The following is a 14,810-nucleotide window of genomic DNA, read 5'->3' as shown; positions in this document are numbered from 1 at the left end:
ACTGTCTTAAGCCTACCCTTCCCCAGACAGGACGACACTGTTTCACGCTGCTGTGGATTCCCAGTCATAGTTGGCTAATAACACAGCCACGTCCGGAATCTGCAACTATTAAGGCCTTTAGTTTGTCGTGGATTGCTATCATCATGTACTTTTTACCAGACAACTCAATCGAATGAGCTAAGGTGGAGCATGGATTTTATTTCTTCAATTGACGGGGGAAGGTTTAGTTGTCATATTGGGAATTTTATCAGGTTGACTTAGAACCACTTACTAAATGCCTTGGAATCCTAAATTGGTCGAATCAGATTTACACTGTGTCCTACAACGAAGTATCCCCAATGCTTTAATTGAGAATTTCTTTTCAACTTGGCCTAAGGCCTGCTGGCTCACCAACACCACCTTAAGTAGCTATTTATATTTTCACAGATCTCCCATCCAAGCACTAAAGAAGTGCTGCCCTGCTTAGCTTCTACCTTTGGATGAGAAGGTTATCTTGTCGTATGACCATCTTGTTGTATGCTAAAGCACCTTCAAGCTTCTCTGAAAGTAAACTTAAATTTGCACTTTTTTTTTTTTAGAGAATCAAAGCAACCTTGCTAGTATACAAAATTATTTATTTCAGAAAAATCAAGTTACCTTCACAGAAAGCATAGGTGAAAAATTCTCTATTCAGTTCAATGGCCTTTTTTAACCAAACAAAGGTGGAGGGGAAAAAATAAAGCAATTCACATGAAGCGTGTGCCTATTTTGTTCACATCCACTGCCATTAAGCAGAAAGAAAACATTAACAGGTAACATATAACAGATGATTCATACACACAGAAAATCATGTCCCCATGTTTATACACCAATCGTTGCAAGGAGAAAGGGGGTCACATTCACTGCGTCTGGCATTGCACCCCACCCCTGGGGCTTTCGTCCTCCTCATAGACCTCCGTGTTGTATCTACGTTGCTGGGAGTGCAAATCCAGGTCACTCAAGTCTACTTCCTCCATGTCATCAGTGATCATTACCTCATCTCTGGGAGGGAGCAGGGCCTCCAGCTGAGGGAGCATGTGATCAGGGAGCCAGCCTTTCTCTGGGAACTCCACCTGAGAAGAGACCGCCAGGACAGAGGATAAGCAACAGCCCCGAACTTGACTGAATAATCTGCTGACTTGGCTGTGGCTAACTGGAAAGCAGATTTAAAAAGCCATTTCTTTCAGCAGTGAGCTTGTCATAAGAAAAGGGAGACTATAAACTTACCACAAACTGAATGATGAGTTGTCCTCTCTCATAAGGGTCTCTGTACAAGGGCATACCTTCATTTTGGACACATTTGATGTCATTGTGCTTTACTACAAGCCCTGCAACAATAGAATGGTGATATACTTGTGTACATAGTAAAGCTGGATCTTAGAACAGAAAGGTTGTGAGCACCTAATTGAAATGGGCATCTAATACAGGGAGGCTTAGTCAAACCAATTTCACTAAAACCCTCCCTGTATTAGACTAAGGATGAGTTTGCAGTTTACCTGGTGGTGAGGTAATGATGAGCATTCTGTTGTCTAAAGTGCGAATAGTCTTTCTGAACCCACAGAGTGCTTCGACCAGCTTGATCTCCATCTTCATGAGGAGGTTGTCTTCCTGTCTCTGGAACACTGGATGGTCCTTCTGGTCCAGGACAATTATGACATCGCCAGGTTCCAGCCCAGGCTCCTGGTCACCCTCCCCATGGAATGTAATCTTCTGCCCATCTTTCATGCCTTTACATTGAAGTCATGCATTGCACTTTGTTAGTGAACCAACCCATGCACACCATAAAAAGCTGAGAATGAGAGAGCTAAATATATTCAGGCAAGAGCATTTACCACTGGGACTTGTAGAATTACACAAAAATTTTGATTTACAGTAAAATCTCTCAAGCTCATTGCTACAAATATACAAGTTGGGTCTGATCGATTTGGTGTAGAGCACGACTTTAACAGGAACTGCCAGGATAACCTACACACCTTTGTCAATGTGGACTTCCAGGATCTTCTTCTTGCGTTCCACTTTGTGACCATTGCAGTTCTTACATCGGTCTTTCGAGTTGAACCTCTCGCCTTGGCCCTGGCAGTCCGCACACATGCTCTGGATTTGCTGTATCATGCCCGGCCCGATCTGCTGCACCTGTATCTGAACACCCCTCCCTTTGCAGTTTGAGCACTTTTCCAATGCTCCTTTCTTTCCTCCGTAACCTACAGCGAAACGTTGGAGGCTTTTAGTCCTGGCCTTCATCAGAATAATAGACAGCTGTTCATCTCTCCATCCAACTAGATACCAGTTTACTGTATATAACAAATAGAGGGTACTTCAGGACATGTAAAAAGTATTTGGGTTTTGACCCTTGTGGGAAAACATGCAAATGAAGGGATATACCTGGGTGTGGCAGTTTTCGTATGATACAAAAAAATGATTTTTGGGCATTCAGTATTTTATTTTTTGGTTTTAGATGGCAAAGGACTCAGTCTAGCTATACATAGCCACCTTTTTTGAATACTGATCTGCTTAATCTGTAATATTTATTTCTGTAATTATAACGTATTTAAAGATTTCACATGTTTAAGACCCAGTTAGAGCTTTAATTTGAAACTGTTGCAATTTAACAAATCTATCATTTACTAGCTTATTTTGAAACTACTATAAGCAGGCGTAATACACACTTGATCAGAACCAAGCTGACCATCATAAATACTTGTATTGTCACAAACTCCAGATTCCATTTCATTGAAGGTACATTAAGGACAAGACGCTTGACCTAAAATGAAATACCAGACTACAGTTGCAATATACAGTGGACTGTATTGGTGGTTTTTTTCTTCTTCTTTGTCTGTTTGTTACAAGCAATTTATGCAATTGCAATAATGCACTAGACTGAACTTCTCTTTGGGGAGATGAAAAAAACATGAATAAACTCTAAAGTTTTTGAATAAACTCTAAGGGAAAAAAATAGGAAAATATGGCACATACCATCACATTTTTCACAGATTACATTCTTCTGAAGGCCCAGTTTTCGGGTTGCGCCACTGTACATCTCTTCCAGTGTAACAGAAAGTTGATGGACAACATTCTTCCCTAAAAAGGACAACAACAAAAAAGCAAAAAATTACTCAAACTGAAAGTGATAGGAGAAGTCACTCATTAACTTTAATTGAAGGAATAATTTAGTATAAGTACTCAGTCATAAATAATGATTTCTGCCTGATATCTAATATTTTGTGGTATTACCTCAGTAACAGACTGAGATGTTGAGCACCTGAATATAATGTCCAGGACTAAATGCTAGCAGTATCCAGCAGAATCAGTATCAGATGATAATCTATAATTATAACAAACTGTAAAATATGAGGGATTGAAGCCAGGGGTTGCCTTACCTCTCCTTTCCCTCTGCATTCTGCTACCACCCCCGAAAAACATGTTAAAAATGTCCATAGGGGAGGAAAACGATTGGCCTCCCATCCCTCCTTCTTTGATGGCTTGTTCCCCTCCACGATCATACAAGTCTCTCTTCTTTGGGTCGGACAGAACCTCATAGGCTTGAGAAATCAGCTTGAACTGTAGAAATTAAACAATATTAAATTACATTACATTACATTACAGGCATTTAGCAGACGCTCTTATCCAGAGCTGCAAAAGAAACACACTAGAGTGAGTAAAGATCGTAGTGCCAGAAGTGACCACATCGATCAGACTCCAACCCTGTAGAGTAACCTGTTCAGCAAACAACAATCCTACCAAGTACAAACTAGCACTGGAATCACATTTGCCTAATCAGACAAAAACAATCCTGCCAAATAAACTAACGTAATCATATTACCCTAACTAGGTACATTGAGCATTAAATGTCAACACAATGAACTGTTTATAAATTAATCCCTTACAAATTGCGATTTTAACTTTCGGAAATTGACAGTTCGATGATCCTAGTTCCAGATCATTCCAGAAGCCGTTCTCGCTGTGTTGTAAATCGAGCAGGCTGTGTCTAGGCATCCACCCCGTTCAACACAATCAGACGTGACTTACTTTCTCTCCTTCGTTGGGGTTCTTGTCAGGATGATATTTCAAAGCAAGTTTTCGGTATGCCTTCTTAATTTCATCCAACGAGGCTTCTGGTTTTACGCCAAGAAGGTCGTAGTAACCGGTTTCCCGAACCATCTCGACTACAGCAGCTATAGACAAACGACACAAATAAACAAATTGCCAAAACGAATTAGTTAATTCGATCAATCGGATGACAGCTGTTTGTACAAAAGACAACATAACAGCTATCTAGTAACCTAGCCGTGTGGCCATCTATTTTATTCCACGATTAAGTTCACGTTACGAAACATATGGACTGAAGCTTCAGTGTCACTGTCTTTAAAACACCTAGAAAGAAAGGTAGAACTGACATTTAAACTAGCAAGACTTGGAGCTTAACTTTCCTTTGATCCATGACATTCAGCTATTGAAGATAATATATATATGTAATACAAAGACGTCAAGGTACAGTAACGTTACCTTTTCAACAAAAGAATTACCGACAACTCCTTGTCTTACACGCTAGACGTTCGTGGGCTGGAATCTCTCTCGGCTTTAACAGCCGCTTACTATTTATACAGCGTCGAGACGCAGAACTTTCTGGAGCGTTTATGCAGCCCGTGACGATAGAAAATTCTCTCGATTATTCCGGAAAAATTATGCAATTCTAGGAAGTTCCTCAAGGCTGTGAGCTATTCTCTAGCGAATGGGCCGAATTCTTGAAAACGCCGTAAATGCCAACTAGGGTACTATAATATCGTTTCTACAACCGCATTTTCAAAACGCCTAATAGGCTACATGGCTTACTATGGATATGTCATGATGCCCGATAGGTCGAAAAACAAGTGAAACTAAGCAAAACATCCACTTTTTATTACAGAGGTTGAAATTAATTTTGTTGGTTGCTTGCACCACCCTGATGAAAATTCAATTTTATATAGTCAGCTAGTCCACCAGTTTGACCTGAAAATTTTTTAGCTGAAATGTCTTGCTGGGCAGAAAAAATAATTATATGTTTGTGTTTAATTGACAGTATTCACTGTCAATTAGGTTACTGTGTGCTGTCAAACAAGTTAACCTGTTTCATATATTTTCTTGCAGCATGCCCCAATCTCCAGCACTATTTATAAGGTCAGTAAATGTAACATCTAATCACTCAGTCTGGCTTTGGAAAGTAGGGGGAGACAGTCCAGTGGAGTCTTAGGAGGGAATCTGTTGTCTTTCTGTGCAATTTTACAGTGTTGATGGACAAATAAACCTCAGATATTTTTCACCATCCCACCTTTGAGAGCTTCTTGTGACTATATGATTCTGTGTTTTTTCGTATTGCCAATTGTGAGACAATGTATATTTTTTGGGTTGCCATTTAATGGCATAGTACTGAAGTAGTATTGATATACTAAGACAGATGGCAATATCCAATCATATGAATTCCTCCAGTGGGAAGGGTACAAGTTAGAGTAAATGTTTTCATATGGTAGTGCAGAAACAATGATTTAATCTTTGTGTGAGGATTCACAAAATATATAAATATTTATTTGTTAAATATGTTCCCACAAAGTGCAGTAAATACACCCCAATCTATGCACCAGCCTCTAATTAAGATGTATTTAATGAGCTAGCATTGTTTGATGGATTTCATCACATGTTCTTGGAACCTATAATGCATTTGCATTTGAAAGGGGGCTTTGGACTCATTAACATGCCATACATGTTCTCAACTTTAAAAAAGAAAACTGTGTGTATAACTAGCAGGATTCTGTGGCTCTTATAAATAGGAACAACAGGATATAGAAATGACCTTACTGCATATAGCTCAGTAGCTTGTGTGCTTTTTGAAAACCTTTGAACTGCCCGTCATGTCTGAACATTAGTGAATGTTATTGTACCCCAAGTTCTATTATTCCCTGTTGCTTTTTGAATTGCAGCCACTCTTGGTGCCTCAAGCAGTCTCAGGGGGCAGGCTTTTCACTGCTGCTACTTAGCCTACTGCCTGAAGTTGTTCCATGGTAGTATTCATTTAGTAGCCAGCATGTCCTACAGTGATGAGATAACCAGAGCTGCTGATTACAACGAAAACCACCAAGACCATGCCAAAAACGCAGAGAGCAGGTAGGGAATTATGAATGGATGCATATCAATGGCTCATCTGGTCTCTCTTTGTCAGTTGTGTTGCGGCTCCACAACAGCCCGTTGTGCGTTTTTGCCTGGTGGTGAACGGCATGGAATAGATGGAACACAATGCAGCCCTTACCACCAGTAACACTTAATTGTTTTTTTTTTGTTTGTTTTTTTAATAGTTTAAATGTGATATTGGATTTAGTAGTATGGTGTGCAGCAAAGAACTACAGGAATCAAACAGCTGAAAGCAAAGGCCATTGAGGGATGACTGATAACATTTTGCTCTAAGATGGTGATCAGTTTTTCTAGATACAAGAATTTAAATTTAAGATTTCTACATTGTGTAGGAATGGTACTGATTATTGTACCACAACTGGAAACCATGTCCGACTGGAAAATAATTTGTGTATGCTTATTATGTTTCCAAATAAAAGCATTTGTGAAATTTCTGAGAAGCTACTAGGCATAGCACCGATAGGAAGAGCATTACTCTGTAGACACCTCCTCCTGTTTTCAAGGGATTGGGTCACATGACTAGTTAACAAACAAGCAACTAGACTCGGCCTTTTTCCTATTCTAAATGAAAAACGGGCAGTTGTTTGAACAGTGTGTCTTGTGCCATTTGGTGTAATAAAAGAACCTGTCGCTTGGTGCGTAATTTATGTTTGCTGCTTACACACTTTGAATCAGAATGAGAAACGGAAACTCTGTTCAAACTAACTGTCAAGCTTGGCCCTCCTACTTGATTAGTCAATGGATCGGGTCAGATACGCATTTCTGTGCTCAAGCTTATCCGGCTCCTTTAAAATGGAAACAAAAGTTTGCTTTCATTTTGCACTTTGCCTTGCAGGAGCACAACTCTGTGCAAAGGATGAAAAGCCTCAGATTTTTCAAAAAGTTTCCACGACCGCTGGGTATGAGCTGTTCTTTTGCATTCGGCAAGCTCCTCTCTGTAACAAAGCCTTGGGGCTTTAACTGTGTGTAGCTAAAGCCTGACATTGTGTGGAGGGCACAATGGCTGTTGAACCGGGCCATGTGATTTGGTGAAAGAGGCTGCTCTGGCCGCAGCTGGAATGCGAGGTAGAGCGGGCATCCCTCTCTGAGTGTCAGGGTCTTCACCACTGTCTCTGTCCTCGCTGTGTTCCAGTCCGGTGGCCTCAGTGCGAGGGTCCATGACACATCTGAGGAAGGATAGGGACACGCACACCAAGGATGGTAAGACCTTCAAACATAAGAGCAGGCATGATGTGACCGCATTGCATGAAACTGCCTTTTCTGAGTATTCAAACTGCGAAGATGTTCACCTGTATAGATTTAAGGACACAAGTGGGATGGTGTAAAATGTGTCCTGCTAATGGAATATCAGTGGTCTTTGCAACAGGTGTGTGTGTGTGTGTGTTTCTCATTATCACTGCAGGAGATCGGAAAAGGAGCATTGGAGAGGTTTTAGCCAATGCATCACTGGCTCCAGCACAGTCACTTTGGACCACAGAAGCCAGTGGTTATGTCCAGCTGAGGATTGATGAGACCTGTCCTGAGGAACCCATCACGGTCCACCAGATGTTCAAGGCTTCTGTGGAGAAGTATGGTGACTTGTCTGCCTTGGCCACCAAGAAAAAGGACAGATGGGAAAAGATGACTTTTGCAGAATACTATCACACCTGCCGGACAGTTGCCAAGAGTTTTTTAAAGGTACACGAACACAACGCAAACATGAAATGTTAACCTAAAAAAGGATTTCACTACTTCTGTCTCCTAAAGGCAAAATGTCAAAGCAAAGTGGGAAGTTAATCATTATGATTATAGCACTCATTATAGCACTACATACTATGTAACCCTATTAGCTGCATTACAAACTGTAAGTGGTTTCATTGTCCCAGTGACTCTTGTGCCAAGCTTGGTTCTGTTATGTTGTCAAAATGTTAAAATAGTGGTAGCCAAGGAGAAGCAAGAGCATGCATTAGTAGTGCCGCTCTGAGTTTTTACCATGAAGCTTATGTACAGTTGCACTGCATATGAAATATCTTTGATGAAATTGCATCTTGCGTATATTCATTTGTTGGTTTTGCAAAGAGATACACAAGCGTGGGCAGATGTGGCCACGGGTCATTACCACACTATTTTCAGTATTAGTATTCTTTATATATTGTTGAATCTGTAAATATATTACTGAATTGCTTGGGTAAAGATATATACACGTAAAAAGGACAAAATGCTTATATGGTAGAGGAGAAAACGTGAAAGTATTAAAAAAACGCTTGTTTCAAATGTGGACCTGATGGCATACAGGAGCACAGCAGCTATATTATTTTGATAAGATCTGTTATAGTACAGTCCCATTGGAACGCTAATGGCTTAGAGTACTGTAGGACCGAGCCACATAGTCTATAGGGTCATCCATGTAATGTGCCTCATTGTGCAAGGTCATTGGACAACTGCAATCTACCTCTGCCAGCTGTGCACAGTCCGTTGGCTCATTAACTGCACAGGTCAGCTGGTGGATTGCAGAGATGAAGGGACGAGCAGCTGGCAGAACGTGGTTTAAAGGCTAGTGTGCACTCTCCCAAATTTACGAGTGCTCTGTAGCAATGTGACAGCCTTATAATTACCATTATTTGTCCAAAACCAGAGAGTAAAGGAAAATAGTGGGATGAGAGTCAATGTGGTTGTTAATCATCTTGATTTACAACGTGCTCTTTCATAGGATCTTAGTATATGATAACATTGAAAGAACAAAGCAGAACTAAGTTTGAATTTCTCACCTTATGTGTGCAGCTTGGTTTGGAGCGCTTTCACACTGTGGCTATCCTGGGATTCAATTCGGCAGAGTGGTTCTTTTCTGCCATTGGCGCCATATTTGCAGGGTGAGTCTCAATGAGATATTAATGTCCCCAACTGTGGGGAAACTGGGATCACATAGGCTTTTGTTTTATCCAACCACCATGTGCATTTTTCTCAAATATAATCATGCATTGCATTTTCTGGCTATAACTGGGAAAAGATAGCGCATACTTGAATTAGATATGGTATGGACAAAATACATTTCATTTGTTGCAAGAACAGTTCATACTTTCCAACAATTTACATGCAATCTGCTGTGAATTATACATTTACTGATTATCTGTATAAAGAAATATGTATTTTAGCTATTTCTGCCTGTACAAATGATACCTGATGGCGGTATTTTATTTAATGAAACGTAACTATAATGTAAGTGGATATTAAAGAATCAAACACTGCCTTACAACCTGTTTGTTTTTCATGAACCTGCACATTAGAGGAATAATGACAGGAATATATGCCACCAACTCCCCAGAGGCTTGCCTTCATGTGGCCAATGACTCACGGGCAGACATCATTGTGGTGGAAAACCAAAAACAGCTGGACAAAATCTTGCAGGTGATGTGTGTTTTGAGGTACCACCGTGTAGGCTACTGCTTTCTGTGGTGTTACAACTGAAATATCAAAAGGGCCCTGGCTGAAAAAGTATCTCTTCATACTTCAGATACAGAATATGCTGCCTCACTTGAAAGCCATAGTACAGTACCATGGACCTCTGGAGAAGAAATTGCCTAACCTCTATTCAGTGAGTCTGGTACTGTTTACTGAACATTGCTGAACACAACTGAGCATTACTGAACAGAACTGGATACTATGTTAGACAACTGGACAAAATTAACATTGCTGTATATTAATAAACATTGCTTAACATTGACTGAATATTACTGCAGAGTGACATGTAATGCTTGATAGTGGATAAGTAAGTAACTGGTTCCTGTTGTTTTGCCTGGAACAGTGGGAGGAGTTTATGGAGTTAGGACTTCATGTGCCTGACAAAGAATTGGATGATGTCCTTGCTGTCCAAAAAGCCAATCAGTGTTGTGTCCTGATTTACACGTCTGGCACCATGGGAATGCCCAAGGGAGTGATGCTCAGCCATGACAATGTGAGTCTGGGGAGGACTATAGTGATGGTTACAAGGTGATGAATGGAACAATCAGAGTGTTTCCCTTGTTTACTGGTTCCTTGGATTATAAAATATAATTAATATTCAATCTCCTATAAGACATGACTGTGACAAGTTCAGCTACTAGATCCTGAAAAGGAAACTTTTGTAAACACATGTTTTGTTTTGTTTTTTTGGCCGGACCGCAACAGCGAGGCCAGCCCTACAAACGCGAATGTCTGTGACTGAGTGACTGAGTGAGTGGTGAAGTTACGCCATTGGTCGGCCGAGATATGAAGTTACACCATTCGTCGGCCGGATCACGTGTGTTAGATCCAGCCATATACTAGGTTTTAACCTGGTCTTGTTATTTAAAGGGTATTCAGATAATGCTCCATAGACAGCCCTTGCGGCTGAAATATAAATGTTATTTTACTGTATGTATCACTAAGGAGTTATTTAGTAGAATAACACAGGATTACAAAGGTATGCTCCTCTCCCTGCATTATAAACAGATCACATGGACCACCCATCATGCCAGCCGAGCAGGAGACATGCAGCCAGCCGACACCAAGCAGGAATCCCTTGTTAGCTACCTCCCGCTAAGTCACATTGCTGCTCAGATCTACGACTTGTGGACCGGAATTCAGTGGGGGGAGCTGGTTTACTTTGCACAGCCGGATGCTTTAAAGGTACTAGAGCAGAAGCAGTGAAGTCACACTTCCTGTTCACCCTTATTCTGTCTAGTTCCCATTTTAGAACACCTCTCTGGAAAAACAAGATGAGGTCCCATGTATTGTTGCGTTGAAGTTCAGTGTTCATGTGCAGTCTTTTGCCTGCCCAGGGAAGTCTCATAAGCACGTTGAGAGAGGTCAGCCCCACCTCCCATATGGGCGTTCCACGGGTGTGGGAGAAGATGATGGAGAAGATCAGAGAAGGGATCTCACAGAGCGGATATGTGAAGAAGAAACTGGCCACATGGGCAATGTCCGTTAGCCTGGAGGCCAACCAAAACTGGGCCAACAAGTAAGCCCTGCGATGGCTTTTGTTGGATGTGACCTAAGGCTTAGCAAACATCATGAAAAGCATTATAGGGCGACTGGTAGGCTCATTTTGCATTAAATGCAATGTGTGGATGCTCTCCTTGCCAGCTGTGGTGGGCAGCCATGCAGGGCTATGCATGATTGGCTATAGTGTCTCCCTGAGAGGTAGAGATTGGAGGGAATGACTGTGTCTCATTGTATAGCAGCAACCCTTATCTGGTGCTCACAATGTGCTTACTCAAACTGCACATGAAGTGTCTTCCTCCAGGTCATTGTGGACTGAGGTGTGACGTGAAGTCAGCAGTGAACATCAGATGTTGTGATGGAGAGTGAATGGTTGCCTGCACTCACCTGAATTGATGGAAGTGGTTCAGCAATGAGCGTGGCTTGTAGATACAATTTGGCATCCCAAATAAAGAAAACAAAGAATTACAGCCCAGGTTTAGTTGGCTGGTTTCCTCATCCTATCCCTATGTTACATAACGTAATAACCACAGTAATTTTGCAGACAGTGTTATCTTGAGTGACTTGCAAAACAAGTATTTTATATATAGATATAGATATATATTGATATATAAAATTAATATATATATTGATGTATATTTTGTTTGTTTGTTGCCAGGAACGAGGATAAACCTTTCCTTTTCCTTCTGGCTGATGGTCTGGTTCTGCAGAAACTGAGGGCTGAACTAGGATTCTCCCGCTGCCTGAAGTTCTTCTCTGGCGCGGCTCCCATTGCCAGAGAGACGGTAGAGTTCTTCCTGGGTCTCAATATCCCGCTATATGAGGCCTATGGCATGAGCGAGAGCACTGGGCCACACTTCATGTCAGGCCCCAAAGCCTACAGACTGCAAAGGTGGGTTCACTGAATTGTTGCATTATCATGACACCCTTAGCCAAAGCAACTTACTGCAGGATATTTACTGAAAAAGTTCAAGTTAAGTACCATGTCCAAGGGTTCTAGAAGGGTATATCTGGGATTTGAACCTGCCTCCCCCCTGTGAGGCCGTATAATGAGCAGTGGTTATATTCCATCTAAGCAATTGACCTGCATTTGCTTGAGGTCACATTAGGATGTGAGTGTAAAGTAACCGATTTGTTGGTTGTACAAAGCTGTGGCAAGGTGGTTCCTGGCTGTAAGTTCAAACTGGCGGACACAGATGCAGTGGGAATTGGGGAAGTGTGCCTGTGGGGCCGGAACATCTTCATGGGCTTCTTGAACATGGAGGACAAGACCAGAGAGACCCTGGATGAACATGGCTGGCTACGCTCAGGGGATCTGGGGAAAGTGGACGAAGACAATTTCCTGTACATCACAGGCCGCATAAAAGGTACAGTAGGCATGCTCTAGACAGCTGGAACACTTGGTTATGGCTTCAAAAAAGTTCTTCTTCTTTCTCCTGCACAAGAGTCTTTTCATTTTTGATAGAAAATTTTGTGTCTGTCCTTTCATGAAGTAATATCACATCGTGGTTGAATGTATCTCCTTTCTTTCCCCTCCCTGTAACATGTACTATGGCTTTGAGTCGCGACAATTTGTCACTGTGTTCTGACTTCACACAGAGCTGATAATCACAGCAGGCGGGGAGAATGTGCCCCCGGTGCCCATAGAAGATGCTGTGAAGAAAGAGTTGCCCATTATCAGCAATGCCATGTTGATCGGGGACAAAAGGAAATTTCTATCCATGCTTCTGACCCTTAAGGTAAATGCCTTAAGGTAAAGGCCTTTGCATAATGCCATCCGGATGGAGACATAGTTTGCTGTGTAAGTGATGTACAACTGAAAAAGCAAATCCTACTAATCTGAAATGTATCTAGAAGTTTTTTTTTGAAGAGGTTATGTTTTTGCATTCATCATGTATGGTTGAAGTGAGAACACATGTGCTTAACTCAATATATTGGTATTTCTTAATGCATTCAGATATTTGAGATATTGTGCTTGATATCCATGTAAAAAAGCTAAAATATGGTCAGAGCTGTGCTGTATATGTGCTTATAATCATTGGATGCTTCCTACCTTATATGCCATGCAGTCAAATGTCTTGATCTAATGTGCTTCCTAAAATGGTTTGTCTTGATACACAAGAGTCACGGTATTTGGTGGATTTATGGAGTAATTGTAAATGTGAAAAAGAACCTATCATTTATTTTTGCTGTGCTCTTCAGGTTTTGGGCCATTTCTGAGAGCGCAAGCCTTTTTAAACACTAATATACAGTAAGCCGTTGTTCAGTGTGCCTGTAATGCAGAGACAATGGAGCCCACAGACGAGCTGAGCCTGGAGGCTGTAGAATACTGCCAGCACCTCGGCAGCCAGGCCACCAAAGTGTCGGACATCGTTGGGGGAAAAGACAAGGAGATCTACCGGTCCATCCAGGAGGGCATTGACCACGTCAACTCCAGGGCCATCTCCAATGCCCAGCGCATTCAAAAGTGGGCCGTGCTGGGGAGAGACTTCTCCATCGCTGGCGGGGAGCTGGGTAATGACTGCTTCAATAGTGTCTAATGCAGGGTGAACAAGGCGGGTGGATCCTCTCAGGATTTCTTGCCAGCTTCTGCATGTTTATTTAATTAGTTCAATCATTTAAAACATTGACATTGTTTTACTGTTATGATGAGTGAACTAGTTAGTAGTAAGCTTATTCATCTGGCATAATTCGAAAAAACAAGAGACACTCACCCTCCAGGATATCGGTTGTGCAAAGCTAATGCACACATTCTAACATTATGTGCCTACAAGAGTCATATATGTGCTTTATCATTATGTGCTGCTGTAGGCTGAATGAGAAGACAGTGATCTCAACTGATGCCACTCTGCCACAGCTTGTGAAAGAATATGAAATACAGTGGAGTCCATTCCTAAGAAATATACAGACAACCATTCTTATTTCTCATTCCAGGCCCCACGATGAAACTACGGCGTAGTGTTGTGCTGGAGATGTATCATAAGGAAATTGAAAGCTTCTACACAGAATGAGTGCTGTGTGGACATCTCGATCACAACTACTTGTTTGAAAGGCATGTGGGCATTTGTCTCTTTAACGTTAATTTAATCATCAGTTTCTATCGTCTCATTGCTGCTCAATACCTTTAAATACTCTGCTGATTTCACCTTTGTAACTTCTTAATGTAATCTGTCATTTTACCTTTTAATCTGTCTTTAATAATAATTAGTGCAAACTAGCATATGTTTGGTTACTGTTTCATTAAAAGCAATTCTTTTTACGCGAAGCCGACATCATTAAAAGTGAAGATATGCATATATTTTTTTGTTTCCCGTTTCTAGAACTAGTTTCCAGAGCTCTTTTGAAAATAATGGCGGAATATTGTATTGTTTTATTGGCACTATTCTGTTTGGAAATAACCAGTCCATAGTGAAAAGTGGAGGACCTGTTATTTATTCAGAGTGGAGACAGACACTCTTGTTTTCAAAAAGCTGAGAAATTTTACATCTGCTGATACAAACACCAAAAGGGCAGTGGAGTAAAGGACAAACTTAGATCGCACAGTTCTTGTGGTGGGAGGTTGGGGACTATCTGGAAAGCCGTGCCATTCCCAATTATCAAACCATCCTAAAATGGACAGTGAGGAACTGAGGCATGCAAAATTAAAAAAAAAAAAAAAAAACAATCAAATTTATCGTCCCTGTGTGGATCACAAA

The 14,810-nt window shown here is 41.2% G+C and overlaps 2 protein-coding genes across 2 annotated transcripts; one reads left to right on the top strand and one right to left on the bottom strand.

Moving 5' to 3' along the window:
• Positions 1 to 597: 597 nt before the first annotated feature.
• LOC135242590 (dnaJ homolog subfamily A member 4-like) lies at positions 598 to 4,681 on the bottom strand. Its single transcript, XM_064313736.1, has 8 exons — positions 4,522 to 4,681; positions 4,045 to 4,190; positions 3,396 to 3,576; positions 2,992 to 3,096; positions 1,992 to 2,219; positions 1,515 to 1,745; positions 1,246 to 1,346; positions 598 to 1,091 (listed from the first exon to the last, which is right to left on the bottom strand). The coding sequence occupies exons 2-8, from the start codon at positions 4,174 to 4,176 to the stop codon at positions 879 to 881; spliced, it is 1,191 nt and encodes a 396-aa protein (XP_064169806.1). The 5' UTR covers positions 4,177 to 4,190; positions 4,522 to 4,681; the 3' UTR covers positions 598 to 878.
• Positions 4,682 to 5,971: 1,290 nt separating this feature from the next.
• acsbg1 (acyl-CoA synthetase bubblegum family member 1) lies at positions 5,972 to 14,408 on the top strand. Its single transcript, XM_064312443.1, has 14 exons — positions 5,972 to 6,153; positions 7,310 to 7,377; positions 7,580 to 7,854; positions 8,938 to 9,026; positions 9,441 to 9,561; positions 9,668 to 9,748; positions 9,959 to 10,108; positions 10,624 to 10,800; positions 10,953 to 11,134; positions 11,774 to 12,007; positions 12,265 to 12,482; positions 12,715 to 12,854; positions 13,383 to 13,629; positions 14,050 to 14,408. Exons 1-14 carry the CDS (start codon positions 6,074 to 6,076, stop codon positions 14,124 to 14,126), a joined length of 2,139 nt encoding a protein of 712 aa, XP_064168513.1. The 5' UTR covers positions 5,972 to 6,073; the 3' UTR covers positions 14,127 to 14,408.
• Positions 14,409 to 14,810: the final 402 nt, after the last annotated feature.

This window comes from Anguilla rostrata, chromosome 16, assembly GCF_018555375.3.
Source record: "Anguilla rostrata isolate EN2019 chromosome 16, ASM1855537v3, whole genome shotgun sequence".
NCBI classification, from domain to species: domain Eukaryota; kingdom Metazoa; phylum Chordata; class Actinopteri; order Anguilliformes; family Anguillidae; genus Anguilla; species Anguilla rostrata.
The sequence above is the reverse complement of the archived record's forward strand: the minus strand, read 5'-3'. Positions and strand labels throughout refer to the sequence as shown.